This window comes from Oncorhynchus clarkii, chromosome 17 (genome assembly GCF_045791955.1).
Source record: "Oncorhynchus clarkii lewisi isolate Uvic-CL-2024 chromosome 17, UVic_Ocla_1.0, whole genome shotgun sequence".
Lineage (NCBI taxonomy): Eukaryota > Metazoa > Chordata > Actinopteri > Salmoniformes > Salmonidae > Oncorhynchus > Oncorhynchus clarkii.
This window is the reverse complement of record NC_092163.1, coordinates 19,925,779-19,943,666: the sequence shown is the minus strand read 5'-3', so window position 1 is coordinate 19,943,666 and position 17,888 is coordinate 19,925,779. Positions and strand designations below refer to the sequence as shown.

The 17,888-nt window shown below is 43.4% G+C and overlaps 2 protein-coding genes across 2 annotated transcripts; one reads left to right on the top strand and one right to left on the bottom strand.

The window, feature by feature from the left end:
- Positions 1–12,166: 12,166 nt before the first annotated feature.
- LOC139370475 (N-acetylmuramoyl-L-alanine amidase-like) lies at positions 12,167–14,922 on the bottom strand. The gene is made up of 5 exons (XM_071109974.1): positions 14,601–14,922; positions 13,406–14,254; positions 13,054–13,264; positions 12,507–12,801; positions 12,167–12,247 (listed from the first exon to the last, which is right to left on the bottom strand). Exons 1-5 carry the CDS (start codon positions 14,662–14,664, stop codon positions 12,218–12,220), a joined length of 1,449 nt encoding a protein of 482 aa, XP_070966075.1. The 5' UTR covers positions 14,665–14,922; the 3' UTR covers positions 12,167–12,217.
- Positions 14,923–16,296: 1,374 nt separating this feature from the next.
- LOC139369632 (trafficking protein particle complex subunit 5-like) lies at positions 16,297–17,654 on the top strand. Its single transcript, XM_071108895.1, has 4 exons — positions 16,297–16,407; positions 16,946–17,074; positions 17,330–17,492; positions 17,524–17,654. Exons 1-4 carry the CDS (start codon positions 16,297–16,299, stop codon positions 17,652–17,654), a joined length of 534 nt encoding a protein of 177 aa, XP_070964996.1.
- The last annotated feature ends 234 nt before the right edge of the window (positions 17,655–17,888 follow it).

Below are 17,888 nucleotides of genomic sequence, written 5' to 3'. Positions count from 1 at the left end.
ACTCATCCTGAACGTCCACCACATTGTTATTCAGAGACTCCTCTGAAGCCTCCTCATTGGTGTTGTCAATGTCAGCAGCCCCAACGACGCTGGACGTGCACTTGGTCTTTGGACTTTTCTCTTCAATTAGAGTTTCCTTTGAAGAGGTCTCAGAATGTCCATACAGCTCAGTGAGCTGTAAATGGACAGAGACATACATAACTATCCTATAGCTACTTCACAAATACAACAAACCAAAGACATCCAAAGTTGACTGTAACATTGACCAACTTTGAACACCATTTTATACACAGAATTGACAAAGATGCTTGACATTTTATTCAAAGAAACAATATTGGCATTGCAGATGGCTCTTATGTCTTACCTCAGTGGCCTGGCATGTCTCATCCTTTAGGTGCAAGAAGTTCAACTTCCAAAACTCCTCTTTCAGAAGCTGGATGGCTTCGTTGGGCGCCGTGTCCACAGTGAAATCAGACATCCTTAATTCATCCTGAACTCTCTGGCAACTGACCAGGATAACTCTCTCTGTCTCCTGTAATTCCAGGCCCCTCTTTGCATTCCAAGTCTATGTAACAACATAATATGCCATTAACAGACTGTTGATGTATCGGGTGAGACTGGACACTGGTCCATCATTGAAATGATGTGAGAAATTATTAATTTGAACTGATAGCTACTGTTTTTCTCTTTTGGTCCAAAAATGAGCTTGCTGATATCTTAAGGGCTTTACAGTGGGTGTACTGTTTGCTCTACATAGTCCTCACCAATTCAGCTACACAGACCTTCCTCCATCTCTTCCATGTCTCTGTCTCACGCCTTCATATGAATATGGAAATGTATCAGACTATGTCTGTCTACACTATCTATCAAACTATTGCTGTCGTCTAATATATTTTGATACATTAGTGTTATCATTTACACTTGTCTAATGATGTGATAAACTCAAGTTACCTAAATGAAGTATAACGTTTCGTACAATTCAAAAATAGTCTGAGAACACTGCACTCACTCCAAGAAGACTCTTTTCCCTGCCAGGAGCCAGGCCTTCATTGGTCTCAGAGGGAGGTCTAGTGGGAGTCTTCCTTGGGCTTTCAGTGTACGGAATTGCCTCCTGAGCATTTTCTGCAATAGAGTCTTCAATTAGTGACTTAACCAGTTAGAATGTGGCAAGCAGAGAGTGATATGAATTGGTTCATGGCACAAACAAACTGCTCCTCCATGGAGAGTGATGAGCCCTTTTTTGATTCTTTGTTTTTGTTGGCCAAAGCTCTGCAGAAAGAGCGAGGGTTACTGAGCACAGAACCCAAAACCAGATGTCTACAGCAGTACATCTGTATTTTTCAAATTAATGCTGGAAAAAGTTATCTAAAGGGGAAGAAAATACATTATACTTTACATAGAACAGCAACATGCAATATAAACAATGAAAGTGCAGATGAGATTAATGAGACCTTTAATTATGATGAGGACGCAAGTCATCTTAGATGATCGATAAATTGGTTGTATAGCTAACAGATTCGATATTATCCAAGTAACGTGTTTTTCGAAAATGTCGAATACGTGCAATATCGGTCCTTCTCATTATGGGAAGACCTACTTACCTTACTGAGAACAGGAAAAAATATACGATTTTTTGATTGACTTGAATGAAGAAGTCGCGTTTGCTATCGATATACTGTCGGCTGGTTGTGATTGTGAATAAATTAACCTCTGAGTAATACACATAGAATTAGGAATTCAAATGTATGTTATTGGACATTGTGACGAGCATGGAATTCTAATATAGATTCTATTTCTATGGTGACACGTTCCTTATTGCGCACAACGTCGTACATTTCTAAGCACATTTATTTATCCTGTTGTATCATTTCCCCCTGGCCAATCCTATTTCTCCCTAATGATTACAGATCCTGTAACATTTTTACGCGATGTCACTGGAAAAAAAACGTCATTTATGATGGTTTATTGGCGATGGAAATTTGCATACAAAAGGGTTAGAGAAATATATAAAACATGCAATACAATATTAAAATGTGTTAAATATTAAAATATTAAAAATCGCTTCAAACTTGAAGACAACAGGCTATTTAAAGTAGGCGATATGAAATGAATTACAGAATCAATCAATACGATTAACAGTATGCTTAGGTATCAACAATGACTAGTGGTGGATTTTTAACATTATACTGTACTTTTGATACATTGAAAGTGTATGAAAATAGCTAAATCAGTTTTGATTGAACAAATATGCCATGATTGTTAATCCATGCTGATAAAGCAAATACATATGACAACATTTTACAAAATACAAAATGAATAAGACTATTCAAAATAATGTTCAATGCTTTAAGTTTACAATCATTTGATTGAAATCGAGGACAATTTGTTTGTGTGTTTAACTCTGCCTGTTAACACGCTGGATGTTTCAGAATCCATTGAAGAGCTTGACCGATTCATTGACGAAATATACTTACGAACTCAAAAGAAACATGTCGCTGGTTTCGGAGGATTCAAGCATTGTTAAGGACATCCAACCAAATCAATAAACAAACCAAAACCAAGTTGGAAAATAGGTATCAACGATGGAACGAAACCATCCCTTAGTAAGAGGGTGCGTGGGGAGAGGTTTACTGATATGGATGTTGACTTGTTAAAATCCATCAATGAAAGGCTTGCCAAACTTGATATCTTGGATATATTACGAGAGGACATCAATGCATTATGTGCTAGTCTAGAATTCAGCCAACGTCAGATGGATGATCTAAGGAAAGAGAACTCCGCGCTGAAAGGTACTGTATACTCTATTCATGGAAAGATGGAGGTGGTGCAAAGGGAGAACAAACAACTTAAAGAAACCTTGCTTGATGTACAGTGTCGATCAATGCGGGACCATCTAATATTCTCAGGGATACCGGAGAATGACAACAGCAGAGGCTGTGGGGACACATTCCGAGACTTTATGTCAACTCAACTAAAACTGCCCACGGATGTTGTGCGTAATGCCACTTTCTCCAGAGTCCATAGAATAGGTAAGGCCTCTGGAAATAGGCCACGGGCTATTATTGCAAGTTTTGACAAATTTAAGCAAAAGGAAATGACAAAGAACATGGGCAGAGAACTCAGAAACACTGATTTTGGAATGAATGATCACTTCCCCACCGAGATCAATGAATGGAGAAAAAAACAGATGTATCCCATCATGAAGGAAAAGCGTTGCCTGAATCAACGAGTCTCCATGGTGATGGATAAACTTTATATCAACTGGCAATTGTATCGGGACTCTAGAGTAACTCTGTCTATTTTAATTTAATGTTCACATCTGAGTTTGTCTGTTCTAATGTATCATGACAACTTCAACTATAATGAATACATTCTCTATTGATCTCCACTTGACAAGGAAAGGGTTGCATATAGCTCAGGTTAATGTATGTAGCCTTCCTAACAAAATACATGAGGTTTTTAACTTGGTCAACATAAATCATATTCATATTTTGGCTTTGACCGAAACGCATGTAGATGTGTCTGTAAATTATGGGCAATTGAACATTCATGGATATAGTCTACTGAGAAGAGACAGGAATAGGAATGGTGGGGGTGCAGCACTGTACATTCAGAATCACATACCTTTTAAGAGGAGGGATGACCTTAATGTATGTCAATTAGAAGCACTATGGGCTCAAGTACATCTGCCTCACCAGGCAGCCATATTGGTGGGATGTGTGTATAGACCTCCTAGCTTTAAGGTGTCCAATTTGGATGACTTATGTACTGGGTTTGACCAGGCCACAGATAGCAACAGAGATGTATTTATCTTGGGTGATTTTAATATAATTTGGAAGGATCACAATCATTCAAATAGAACACAATTGATGAGATATGCCGAGAACTGTGGTTTGAAACAAATGGTTAATGATACTCAATTAAGTTGGGTCATCGTTCAGACACATGCATTGATCTGATTTTCTGTAATATACCATTGCAATGCTTAAAAGCCAGAGCAATGCCAGTGGGCTGGACAGACCATAATATTGTGATCATAACCATGAACACTAAGGTTCCAAAGAATAAAGGGATGAACTAAATCACGCTACAGAATGTTTTATTGATTTGCTCACTGAGGTAATGGACCATCATGCCCCACTATGAAAGAGTACAGTTGGTGCTCGTCCATCTCCATGGATTGATGATGAACTGGGTGAGGCTTTTTCTCAAAGAAATATGGCAAAAGTCTTAGCAGCCAAGTCAAATTTAGAAATTGATGAACAGAATTATAGAACATTACGTAGTTATGCAGTTAAATTGAATCGAATGAACAAAAAGTTATTTTACAACAATGGTTTTATTGATTGCAATAATGATTCTAAAAAAAGTATGGAACGCAGTTAAGGGCTTACTTGGTACATCTATCTCATCATGCCCATCTAGTGTGGAGGTTGACGGAAGAATAATAACAAAACCAGTTGATATTGCCAATCATTTTGCAGATTATTTTACCAAGAAAATTGATTTACTGAGCAACAATGTAAACATTCCTCCAAACAAACTATTGTCCAATGGATTGATGATCATTTTGTGAGCAACAAGACCTGATCTTTTAGTCTGCAAACGGTGTCAGTGGAGGAGGTGTTAAACCTATTGAAGTCATTACCTGATGGTAAATCCACAGGTTATGGTCTTATGGACAATTTTTTTTATTTCGCTGTGCTGCTCCCCAGATTGCAGTTCCACTGAAATAAATATTTAATTGGTCACTGGAAAAGGGGATGTTTGCAAATGTATGGAAGCATGCGAAACTGTGTCCTATTCTGAAAGACAGCAAATAACCCATTACTCCTGCCAATAGTCAACCAATTAGTCTTCTCCCTACACTCAGTAAGATATTGGAGGGTATTGTGAGTAAACAAATATGGGAGTACATGGAAAAGAATGATCTGATTACACTCAAAAACCATTCCACTATCACTGCATTATTTGGCATGACTGACCAGTGGCTCAATGCTATGGATGATGGCAAGTTTGTGGGTGTAGTATTTGTAGATTACAGAGCTGCATTTGATTTAGTGGATCAGGAAATAATTGTGACAAAATTTAAGCATTATGGTTTTAAGGAGGTAGCATTGATTTGGATACAGTCATATCTGACAGGGAACAGTCCACCTATATCAATGGTTCCTTTTCTTCCCCTCATGTGTTAAACTGTGGAATACCGCAGGGCAGCTGCCTTGGGCCATTTCGTTATTTAATATATACCAACGACCTTCCCTATGCCTTAGCTGAAACTCAAGCTACTATATTTGCAGATGATACAATTTACGCAGCAAGACAATCAGTTCAACAGGAACAGCAAGCTTTACAAGGAGATTTGGAGAATATCAGGGAGTGGGTTTGCCAGAACAAACTTGTTTTAAACACCAAGAACACCAAAGTTATGTTGGTCTTTTCCACTAGGAATAGGCCAAAGCACATGGGCTACAATTAAGTATGGGAGGAGTATAAATTGAAGAGGTGTTAGAAACCAAACTATTGGGAGTGCAGCTAGACAACTGCTTCTCATGGATGTCTAAAATTACTAATCTATTAAAAAATATATGTATTAAAACAGCATGCATAATCGGAAGGATAGCTAAATTTACCAGAAAAAAATCTTAAGCAAGTAAAACAAGCATTAATTGAGTCAGCTGAACTTCTATTCTGTGGTCTGGGGAAATGCATCATCAATTGAAGTTAGGAGACTGTAGATTACACAGAACAAAGCAGCAAGGATTGTTTTAAGGTGGAGATATGGTTCTTCTGTTGCAGTCATGTGCAATGTTCTTGGTTGGTCATCAATCGACAAGATAATTGAAAATAAATGCTTATTTTATTTAATAATATACATAATTTAAAACGGCCAAGTTCAATTCACAACGGTATTCAGTTAGTAATTGGTAAGAGACAGACATTCCGTAATACTAGGTAGGAATTGATTGTCCACCAGCTATGTGTTATCCAGACAGAAAAGAGAAATAGGCAACAACAAAAAAAAACATTTCGATTTAGAGCAATAAAGAAATTGAAAAAAAAGAAATTACAAAACCAGAGACCTTCAATATTGAGGCAGACCGGGGGGTTTGGTCAAGATGTTTTACCCAGATCAGACACGGACAGAGAAGGATTAGCTCAGTTTCAAGGGTGTTTATTTAAATAATAGATCAAAAAGAAAAGGATAGGTCTCCCCCATGAGACGCTCTCCGGGATACCGTGTTCGGAGTTCCGGGTCTGGCACAAAACTGAACTCCCGCTTGTTACCTCCGCAACCGCCAACAATAACACGGGAGACCTTTCCTCCCCCTCCCTTCCTGTATACTGCCCTTCTGGCAGCTTTATGGGCCTCGCACAGCTGGTGAGCAATCCGCCCTTGATCACTCACCAGCTCCCAATCAGCCCCAATTAGTCCTGGCTGGAGAGGCCGTCGAGACCTGGCACATCCAGCAGATGGAGCCATCGCCTCGTGATCTGCACTCCATCTGTTACCAGGCCTCGATGAGTCTCCCCCTGGTGGTTAACCTGCTGTTCACCACAATATATACAGTGCCTTGCGAAAGTATTCGGCCCCCTTGAACTTTGCAACCTTTTGCCACATTTCAGGCTTCAAACATATAGATATAAAACTGTATTTTTTTTGTGAAGAATCAACAACAAGTGGGACACAATCATGAAGTGGAACGACATTTATTGGATATTTCAAACTTTTTTAACAAATCAAAAACTGAAAAATTGGGCGTGCAAAATTATTCAGCCCCTTTACTTTCAGTGCAGCAAACTCTCTCCAGAAGTTCAGTGAGGATCTCTGAATGATCCAATGTTGACCTAAATGACTAATGATGATAAATACAATCCACCTGTGTGTAATCTCCGTATAAATGCACCTGCAATGTGATAGTCTCAGAGGTCCGTTAAAAGTGCAGAGAGCATCATGAAGAACAAGGAACACACCAGGCAGGTCCGAGATACTGTTGTGAAGAAGTTTAAAGCCAGATTTGGATACAAAAAGATTTCCCAAGCTTTAAACATCCCAAGGAGCACTGTGCAAGCGATAATATTGAAATGGAAGGAGTATCAGACCACTGCAAATCTACCAAGACCTGGCCGTCCCTCTAAACTTTCAGCTCATACAAGGAGAAGACTGATCAGAGATGCAGCCAAGAGGCCCATGATCACTCTGGATGAACTGCAGAGATCTACAGCTGAGGTGGGAGACTCTGTCCATAGGACAACAATCAGTCGTATATTGCACAAATCTGGCCTTTATGGAAGAGTGGCAAGAAGGAAGCCATTTCTTAAAGATATCCATAAAAAGTGTTGTTTAAAGTTTGCCACAAGCCACCTGGGAGACACACCAAACATGTGGAAGAAGGTGCTCTGGTCAGATGAAACCAAAATTGAACTTTTTGGCAACAATGCAAAACGTTATGTTTGGCGTAAAAGCAACACAGCTGAACACACCATCCCCACTGTCAAACATGGTGGTGGCAGCATCATGGTTTGGGCCTGCTTTTCTTCAGCAGGGACAGGGAAGATGGTTAAAATTGATGGGAAGATGGATGGAGCCAAATACAGGACCATTCTGGAAGAAAACCTGATGGAGTCTGCAAAAGACCTGAGACTGGGACGGAGATTTGTCTTCCAACAAGACAATGATCCAAAACATAAAGCAAAATCTACAATGGAATGGTTCAAAAATAAACATATCCAGGTGTTAGAATGGCCAAGTCAAAGTCCAGACCTGAATCCAATCGAGAATCTGTGGAAAGAACTGAAAACTGCTGTTCACAAATGCTCTCCATCCAACCTCACTGAGCTCGAGCTGTTTTGCAAGGAGGAATGGGAAAAAATGTCAGTCTCTCGATGTGCAAAACTGATAGAGACATACCCCAAGCGACTTACAGCTGTAATCGCAGCAAAAGGTGGCGCTACAAAGTATTAACTTAAGGGGGCTGAATAATTTTGCACGCCCAATTTTTCAGTTTTTGATTTGTTAAAAAAGTTTGAAATATCCAATAAATGTCGTTCCACTTTATGATTGTGTCCCACTTGTTGTTGATTCTTCACAAAAAAATACAGTTTTATATCTTTATGTTTGAAGCCTGAAATGTGGCAAAAGGTCGCAAAGTTCAAGGGGGCCGAATACTTTCGCGAGGCACTGTACATTTAAACATTATTTTAAAACCATTTAAATATTATACATACAAATGTTGTGGGACTATAGTAGATGAAGAATTTAGTATTTATTGGGTCATTATGTTAGTATATTATGTATGTTTGTATTATTTGTGAAAATGTGTGTGTATTATAAATTGTGTTTTAATGTTTAAGAACTCTTGGAAGATTAGTCCAAATGGGGACTAAAAGAGATCCAAATAAAATCAAATTAATATTAACTGACACATCTGTTAAACATTTCACTCTCACAACCTGGTCAATATGTGTTTCATGAGTTGGACAGATAGCCAAGATGTATAATTCATTAGCCAAAACAATTTCAAAGTATTCCAATAGGCCCAACTGTCTCCCTACGCCCGCTAAAACTGATGTTATTTGTGTTAACGGCGATGTTTACAGTAATTGAATTGCTATTCACTTTTAATTCATTAACAATTTATTTCACATTTTGATATAGGATAAGAGGAGTGGAACCCAGTCATTGAGTGGAACACATCTATCTTGGATCCTCTTGTAGTCTTGGTGCCAGAAGTCATTCCTATGCCACTGGGTGTCACTGTCTCTCTCTCTCTCTCTCGACAGATGCAGCTATACTGATCAAAAACATTATGTTACATGTTATGTTATAAGAGTTATAAGTTCATATAAGGAAACCAGTAATTTTAAATAAAGGCCCACCCACTGGGGAGCCAGGCCCAGCCAATCAGAATGAGTTTTTCACCACAAAGGGGCTTTATCATCAGCTGTCCGGGTGGCTGGTCTCAGACGATCCCACAGGTGAGAAGTCAGATGTGGAGGTCCTGGGCTGGCGTGGTTACACGTGGTCTGCGGTTGTGAGGCCGATTGGACGTATTGCCAAATTCTCTAAACCAACGTTGGAGGTAGCTTATTGTAGATACATTTACATTCAATTATCCGGCAACAGTTCTAGTGGACATTCCTGTAGTCAGCATGCCAATTACACACTCCCTCAACTTGAGAAATCTGAGGTATTTTGTTGTGTGACAAAATTGCGCATTTTAGAGTGGCTCTGTATTGTCCCCAGGACAAGGTGCACCGGTGTAATGATCGTGCTGTTTAATCAGCTTCTTGAAATGCCACACCTATCAGGTGGATGGATTATCTCGGCAAAGGAGAAATGCTCACTAACAGGCATGTAAATACATTTCAGCACAAAATTGGAGAGAAATAAGCTTTTTGTGCGTATGGAACATTTCTGGGGTCTTTTATTTCAGCTCATGAAACATGGGACCAACACTTTACATGTTGTATTTTTGTTCTGTATACTGTACATGTCTCTCTGTTGTGTTACAATACTGTAATGTGAAGCAGTGACAACCATAAGGCCCCCCTTTCGGAAAAGCTGACCACGACTCCATTTTGTTGATCCCTGCCTACAGACAGAAACTAAAACAAGAGGCTCCCACGCTGAGGTCTGTCCAACGCTGGTCCGACCAAGCTGACTCCACACTCCAAGACTGCTTCCATCACGTGGACTGGGACATGTTTCGTATTGCGTCAGACAACAACATTGACGAATACGCTGATTCGGTGTGCGAGTTCATTAGAACGTGCGTTGAAGATGTCGTTCCCATAGCAACGATTAAAACATTCCCTAACCAGAAACCGTGGATTGATGGCAGCATTCGTGTGAAACTGAAAGCGCGAACCACTGCTTTTAATCAGGGCAAGGTGTCTGGTAACATGACCGAATACAAACAGTGCAGCTATTCCCTCCGCAAGGCTATCAAACAAGCTAAGCGTCAGTACAGAGACAAAGTAGAATCTCAATTCAACGGCTCAGACACAAGAGGCATGTGGCAGGGTCTACAGTCAATCACGGACTACAGGAAGAAATCCAGCCCAGTCACGGACCAGGATGTCCTGCTCCCAGGCAGACTAAATAACTTTTTTGCCCGCTTTGAGGACAATACAGTGCCACTGACACGGCCTGCAACGAAAACTTGCGGTCTCTCCTTCACTGCAGCCGAGGTGAGTAAGACATTTAAACGTGTTAACCCTCGCAAGGCTGCAGGCCCAGACGGCATCCCCAGCCGCGCCCTCAGAGCATGCGCAGACCAGCTGGCCGGTGTGTTTACGGACATATTCAATCAATCCCTATACCAGTCTGCTGTTCCCACATGCTTCAAGAGGGCCACCATTGTTCCTGTTCCCAAGAAAGCTAAGGTAACTGAGCTAAACGACTACCGCCCCGTAGCACTCACTTCCGTCATCATGAAGTGCTTTGAGAGACTAGTCAAGGACCATATCACCTCCACCCTACCTGACACCCTAGACCCACTCCAATTTGCTTACCGCCCAAATAGGTCCACAGACGATGCAATCTCAACCACACTGCACACTGCCCTAACCCATCTGGACAAGAGGAATACCTATGTGTGAATGCTGTTCATTGACTACAGCTCGGCATTCAACACCATAGTACCCTCCAAGCTCGTCATCAAGCTCGAGACCCTGGGTCTCGACCCCGCCCTGTGCAACTGGGTACTGGACTTCCTGACGGACCGCCCCCAGGTGGTGAGGGTAGGCAACAACATCTCCTCCCCGCTGATCCTCAACACTGGGGCCCCACAAGGGTGCGTTCTGAGCCCTCTCCTGTACTCCCTGTTCACCCACGACTGCGTGGCCACGCACGCCTCCAACTCAATCATCAAGTTTGCGGACGACACAACAGTGGTAGGCTTGATTACCAACAACGACGAGACGGCCTACAGGGAGGAGGTGAGGGCCCTCGGAGTGTGGTGTCAGGAAAATAACCTCACACTCAACGTCAACAAAACTAAGGAGATGATTGTGGACTTCAGGAAACAGCAGAGGGAACACCCCCCTATCCACATCGATGGAACAGTAGTGGAGAGGGTAGCAAGTTTTAAGTTCCTCGGCATACACATCACAGACAAACTGAATTGGTCCACTCACACAGACAGCATTGTGAAGAAGGCGCAGCAGCGCCTCTTCAACCTCAGGAGGCTGAAGAAATTCGGCTTGTCACCAAAAGCACTCACAAACTTCTACAGATGCACAATCGAGAGCATCCTGGCGGGCTGTATCACCGCCTGGTACGGCAACTGCTCCGCCCTCAACCGTAAGGCTCTCCAGAGGGTAGTGAGGTCTGCACAACGCATCACCGGGGGCAAACTACCTGCCCTCCAGGACACCTACACCACCCGATGTCACAGGAAGGCCATAAAGATCATCAAGGACATCAACCACCCGAGCCACTGCCTGCTCACCCCGCTATCATCCAGAAGGCGAGGTCAGTACAGGTGCATCAAAGCTGGGACCGAGAGACTGAAAAACAGCTTCTATCTCAAGGCTATCAGACTGTTAAACAGCCACCACTAACATTGAGTGGCTGCTGCCAACACACTGGCACTGACTCAACTCCAGCCACTTTAATAATGGGAATTGATGGGAAATGATGTAAATATATCACTAGCCACTTTAAACAATGCTACCTTATATAATGTTACTTACCCTACATTATTCATCTCATAGGCATACGTATTTACTGTACTCTATATCATCGACTGTATCCTTATGTAATACATGTATCACTAGCCACTTTAACTATGCCACTTTGTTTACATACTCATCTCATATGTATATACTGTACTCGATACAATCTACTGTATCTGCCTATGCTGCTCTGTACCATCACTCATTCATATATCCTTATGTACATATTCTTTATCCCCTCACACTGTGTACAAGACAGTAGTTTTGGAATTGTTAGTTAGATTACTTGTTGGTTATTACTGCATTGTCGGAACTAGAAGCACAAGCATTTCGCTACACTCGCATTAACATCTGCTAACCATGTGTATGTGACAAATACATTTGATTTGATTTGATTTTTGAGTGTTATATCCTGTTATAACTCTAAAACACACTATTATCATGGACATAACAAATTGATACCCCCATACAATCCAATGAGACATTTTGACAAAACTGGTTTTATTCCACACTGCTTTTTACATGCTTGTCTTCTTCATTGGTCCTTTTTCAATGAGCTGGTTTCCTGTAAAAGGTTGCTGTAATGAGTGATCAAGATGACACCGGATCTAAACGTGTCAGCAGCATCAAAATCAACAGTGGACAAACAGATTAATGTTGGTGTTTATCACTAATGTCTAATATAGGAAAAAGGGCAAAATTGTATAATGACTGAATAGTGTTCTGGTGGAACTGTGATGCCCTTCTGAGTGTGTATGTATTAAAAGGATACATTTGACATTGACTAACAGTATAGTAGCCAAAAATACTGAACAGTCTCTCACCCCAAAGTGCTCCCAGCCCCTGATCTCTGAGTAGAGGGCGTCTCCTGGACACGAGGTGTCCACCAGCTGCCGGTGCCCGTGGAGGGTGAAGTTGGCCTGCAGGCGCCCGCCATCCACTGCACACTTGGCCAGGTGTTGGCGCACCAGATCCAGGGCGTGGCGTGAGGGCAGAGAGGAGGAGTAGTTACCAATGAAGGCTACGCCGTAACCGTAAGGGTTCTGCCCCCTGGTGTGGGTGCCAAGGTGATGCCAGCCGCGCCCCTCGTAGATGTACCCGTCAGAACCCACCACAAAGCTGAGGGGAACATACATTTAGGAGTTGGAGTGAAAAAACAAATTGCATTATCTCACAACCCTGATTCCTGTTATAGCATCTTGTCATTTTATATTGCACAGTTATACTGTGTAATAAATATCATGTCAAGATTTGCTATGGTATGACTGCTTCAGTAATTGTAGGCTGACACAGCACACTTGTCTCCGTCTATGAAGCTTAGTATAAAGGGTTTGTTAATATCTGCGAATGGATGAGGGGGTCAAAGTTCACCTATATCCGATGTCGGCCCAGCCGCGGTCTTCTTGGTGGAAGCGCTGCATGGCCCTCATGCTCCTGGAGCACTGCCTGAAGGAGTGACAGGGCCTGTCTGGCTCGTAGGTGTGGTGGATATACAGGAAGGGGAGGGGCAGGGCAAGAGGGAAGGGAGACCCTCGGTAGGGTGCCGCCCCCCACTGACACCGTGGGATGATGGGAGGGCAGTCTGGAGAGGAGAGGTTGAACCAGAGTAGAACAGGTTCAATTACTCTTCATGTTTACAGACTTCAAATGAGTAGCCATTTATCACCTACAATTTCATAATTACAGGGGTAAATGATTCCCTCTCTCCTTCCCTGAGACTCACCCCAGTATCTGTGGACAAATTCCAGCATTCCGTCTCTCACTGCTTTTTCCACCCCTGTATCCTTGGCTATCCACTGAGTGTCCTCCAGCCTCCACACCAGGTATAAGGTCTCCATCACCTGCCTCTGGGTGTCCAGGGTGCCCAGCAGGGCTTGGGAAATCTCTCTACGCTTGGGGCTGATGTGGCTGGATACAACCCCCAGGTCTTGCCCCTCCAGCACATGGTTGTAGTAACCCTTCAGCACCTCGCTGAGTTTACCAGGCTGTTCAGAGGGGGCCAGGGTGGCAAGATCCATGCCCAAAATGGACCCATCCATTCCCCCATTGACGAGGGCATCGGTGGCCAGGGTGGGCACCCTAGACAGCTTGAACACCCTGGGGTTGGTCAAGTTGTCCCAGCAGCCATCCGGCCCCAGACGCTGAGCGGGTGGAAAGTCCTGGAGGCTAAGGAACGACAACCCTAGGTTTTTGGCCAAGGTGAGGGGAAACATACCCAGAGGAGGGGTGCCCTCAAGCTTAGCTTTCAGACCCACCTCAATGCCTAGAAGCATGGGAGCGATGGCCACTGTGGTGCCATCTTGGGTCAGAACGACCCCTCTCTCCTCACCACGGTCCGTCACAAAATGGTGGATGGCTTTGTCGAAGAAGCCAAAGAGAGTGGTGTTGAACACAGAGGTGTGGGTGTGGCTGATGTTGTTGGAGGCCCCCAGGAAGTGCAGGGTGAGTGGGTCCTCGTGTCCGGCCGTCCTGCGGAGCCTCCTCACAAGGGCTAGTGGGGACAGGTCTGGGTTCGAGTCCTCAGCCTGCTCTACGGCACTTATGAAACTGTCCATGTCGCGCAGGTGGTCCTCTGAAACCAAAACAAATGTTTTAGTTCATGCTACAACAGACTCTGTGCAAACAGTTACCTGGGCCTTCATTCATACTCATATTCATACTCATATTCATACTCATATTCATACTCATATTCATACTCATATTCAAACTCATATTCATACTCATATTCATACTATCTGGGGTATTTCATGTATTGTACATCAGCTACATACTAGTGACTTTTTGTGTTGAATTGAGCTCTCAGTTTAACAATAGAAGCATATGTTGCCAGTGGAGACGGACAATGCAGTAAGGCGGCCATACCTTCAGACATATGAACCCAAATGAACATGTAATTACAGTCCATTAACACAGGTTACCTGAACAGAGAACGCTGTGGCACGTTCCAGCCACAATGAAGAGCCATAGAACCACTGTAGTCATGCTGAGTGTAGCTGCACCACACCAGATCCAGAGGCTAAACTAAAACCCACAAACAATCCCCAGACAAGGTCAACCCAGGCTGCCGATTAGAGTTGTAATCTTCTTATCTCTTACGGTCCAACACTCTGTTATGACAAACCACAACCACTCATGACAAACCACAAGCAGAATGTCCAGGTGCTCAATAAGGCTTTGTATCAAGTACCTAAAGCTGGTTTCACTTCCCACTTCGGGGAATCAATGTGTTTGTAATGCGGTGTCCCAATAGATGAAATAACTCTTTATACACAGACGCCTCCAAATATTGATTGGTTCCTACCCAAAGTCAAAGTTTGTCATCGGAAAACAAATAAGGCCCTTTGAAGCTTGTGACGAGATCAGGCTTAAAGGGACACGAGAAAGTGCTGAAGATATGCTGGTTTGTATTAGTCGTCCCATTATTTCTTTCCCATGATATACATCTATTACATCCACCTTTCACACATGGATGTAATTACACACACAGACACACACAGATAGTGAAGTCTGGTAAATGTGTTCCACGATGCATAGAGAGGGGCGGTCTGTTTACCGTCAGTGTCAGGGAAACCCAGTAACCTTACTGGAAAGGACACTTAACAAATTCCCCCGAAAACAACCCAGTGTAGTTGGCAGACACTACAATCAGTGTATGCATGCTTTTTCAGATGACAGAAACGTTCCTGACTCATGGCATTAGTGTCCCATGGCAGGTGGTGTCCATATGCTTATGAGGTTTTGGTGGTAGGGAGTAAAGGGGAACAAAGTCTATTACACTTGAGTGAGTGCTGCATTGAGAATTGCAGCCAGTGTCTGTTTGTTTTTGTGTTTTTCTTCCATCCCCAACCCGTTTGTTCTCAATGTATGAGGTGAATTTTGGCCCGATGTTTATTGTCCCTTTGTGCCATTAAGCAAACATCCATTACCAGTGGATAAATGGGACAACAGTGGCCTCTACTGGATAAAAAAAATATATACTTGTGTAGGTTTAAAAAATCTGTTTAAAATACGGATTTATGAAAACTGTAATATTTTAATTGTATCAATACCATGTTTCAACAGAAGATATTTAAACATTCATATTGCGATGTGTGAGTGTGACGTATCACCCGGAATAATATCTGCTATGTTTATTTCTTCTCCGTGCATGTTTCAGAGTCAACTTTCCACCATGTGTGCTCATTGAATGAAATAACCCTTGTTTTTATTCATATTCTGTTCAAGAGTATCTAACCGTAGCAGCACGTTTCCTGATGTGTTGAAATTGATAGAGGGTTGTCAGAACAGTCATTGGGTGATGTTAGGTACTAATGCCGCGTTCAAAATAACTGGGAACTGGGAAATCTCCAACTTCAGTGCGTTCCAGACAACTGGGATCTCGGGAAAAACTAGTTCCCATTGGGAAAAATCATTTGAACTGTCATCCAACTCGGGCATCCTTCTGGAGTTACGACCTAAAGATCACTTACGTCATGATTTGACCTCGTTTTTTTCCAGAGTTCCCAGTTGTCTTGAAAGCACCAACAGTCATGCGCTGATATTTTATTATACACCAACATTCTGCTGTTGTTGACAGTCACTCACTCTCCTCACCTTCCTCTCCCCCTGTAGAAAATGGAGACTCGCTTCACCAGGGGCAAGTCTGCGATTCTAGAGCATTCGCTCGCCAGACTCTTCTCTGAAATGGTGCAGTACTGCCAGAGTCAGGTGTACTCTGCGTCGGGTGTACTCTGCGTTGGGTGTACTCTGAGTCGGGTGTACTCTGTGTCAGGTGTACTCTGCGTCGGGTGTACTCTGCGTCGGGTGTACTCTGTGTCGGGTGTACTCTGCGTCGGGTGTACTCTGAGTCGGGTGTACTCTGCGTCGGGTGTACTCTGAGTCGGGTGTACTCTGAGTCGGGTGTACTCTGCGTCGGGTGTACTCTGTGTCGGGTGTACTCTGAGTCGGGTGTACTCTGTGTCGGGTGTACTCTGAGTCGGGTGTACTCTGCGTCGGGTGTACTCTGAGTCGGGTGTACTCTGAGTCGGGTGTACTCTGCGTCGGGTGTACTCTGTGTCGGGTGTACTCTGAGTCGGGTGTACTCTGTGTCGGGTGTACTCTGAGTCGGGTGTACTCTGAGTCGGGTGTACTCTGCGTCGGGTGTACTCTGAGTCGGGTGTACTCTGCGTCGGGTGTACTCTGTGTCGGGTGTACTCTGAGTCGGGTGTACTCTGTGTCGGGTGTACTCTGAGTCGGGTGTACTCTGAGTCGGGTGTACTCTGAGCTGCAAGCACCCTTGGCAGACTTCGGTCAAGGCGTGGGGGCCAGCCTGCTGGATGTGCTGGATGTGCTGGTTTTGAGAGAAGAATGGAATAGGGAAACCAAAGTGTTGAACATACTGCTCTTCATCCAGGCATGAACTTTGCACATTGTGTGTGATTCACATACTAGACTTTTTCATTAGTGTAATAACAACCAATGTATGACATTATACTAACATTCACATAACATTAGGCTATAACGTAATACAAATATAGCCTAGGTATGAATGGCTCTTGGCTGTAGCAGCGACTTGACCTCCACTTCAAGAGACCTGGCCTCAGACATAAGCATAAACACAAACAAACCTTCACCTTTCTCTGCCTTCCGTTCCCCCTCGGTTCCCCAGGTGTCGGTGTGGAGGGCCCTGTTCGGCAAGGAAGCGGACAAGCTGGAGCAGGCCAACGACTACGACAAGACCTACTATATCATTGAGAAAGAGCCCCTGATCAACACCTTCACCTCGGTGCCCAAAGAAAACAGCACGCTCAACTGTGCCGCTTTCACCGGGGGCGCGGTGGAGGCCATTCTCACACACAGCAGCGGTGGAGGCCATTCTCACACACAGCAGCTTCCCCGCCAAGGCTGCGGTGCACCAGCACAAGGGCACCACTCTCATGATCAAGTTTGATGAGGCCGTCATCGCCCGAGACAAGGCACTGGAGGGCAGATAGGATAGAGTTTAGAGGTGATAGGAAGTGTGGACTGCGATGTAAAAGGGATGTAATGTATACCCTATTGGCTGTATAATGTATAGTGCTTCCTTTCCTATTCCCTATTCATTTTATTGTCCTGACAGATGTGGGAGATCGGAGAAAGTACTCACTTTAACTTCCCTATCTGTTGGCAAGGTCAACGTACGTACTTGAATATTGCTACGTGGGTGGAGCCAGTTTTTACAACAACGC

What these genes read in the sequence shown, in the direction of transcription:
- LOC139370475 (XM_071109974.1), bottom strand. Translation starts at nt 14,664, where the DNA reads ATGACTACAGTGGTTCTATGGCTCTTCATTGTGGCTGGAACGTGCCAC. An exon ending in CCACAGCGTTCTCTGTTCAG is followed by an intron (nt 14,255 to 14,600) that starts GTAACCTGTGTT and finishes TTTTGGTTTCAG; the next exon opens with AGGACCACCTGCGCGACATG. An exon ending in TGGGCCGACATCGGATATAG is followed by an intron (nt 12,802 to 13,053) that starts GTGAACTTTGAC and finishes TGTTCCCCTCAG; the next exon opens with CTTTGTGGTGGGTTCTGACG.
- LOC139369632 (XM_071108895.1), top strand. Translation starts at nt 16,297, where the DNA reads ATGGAGACTCGCTTCACCAGGGGCAAGTCTGCGATTCTAGAGCATTCG. An exon ending in AGGTGTACTCTGCGTCGGGT is followed by an intron (nt 16,408 to 16,945) that starts GTACTCTGCGTT and finishes GTGTACTCTGAG; the next exon opens with CTGCAAGCACCCTTGGCAGA. An exon ending in ACATACTGCTCTTCATCCAG is followed by an intron (nt 17,075 to 17,329) that starts GCATGAACTTTG and finishes TCGGTTCCCCAG; the next exon opens with GTGTCGGTGTGGAGGGCCCT.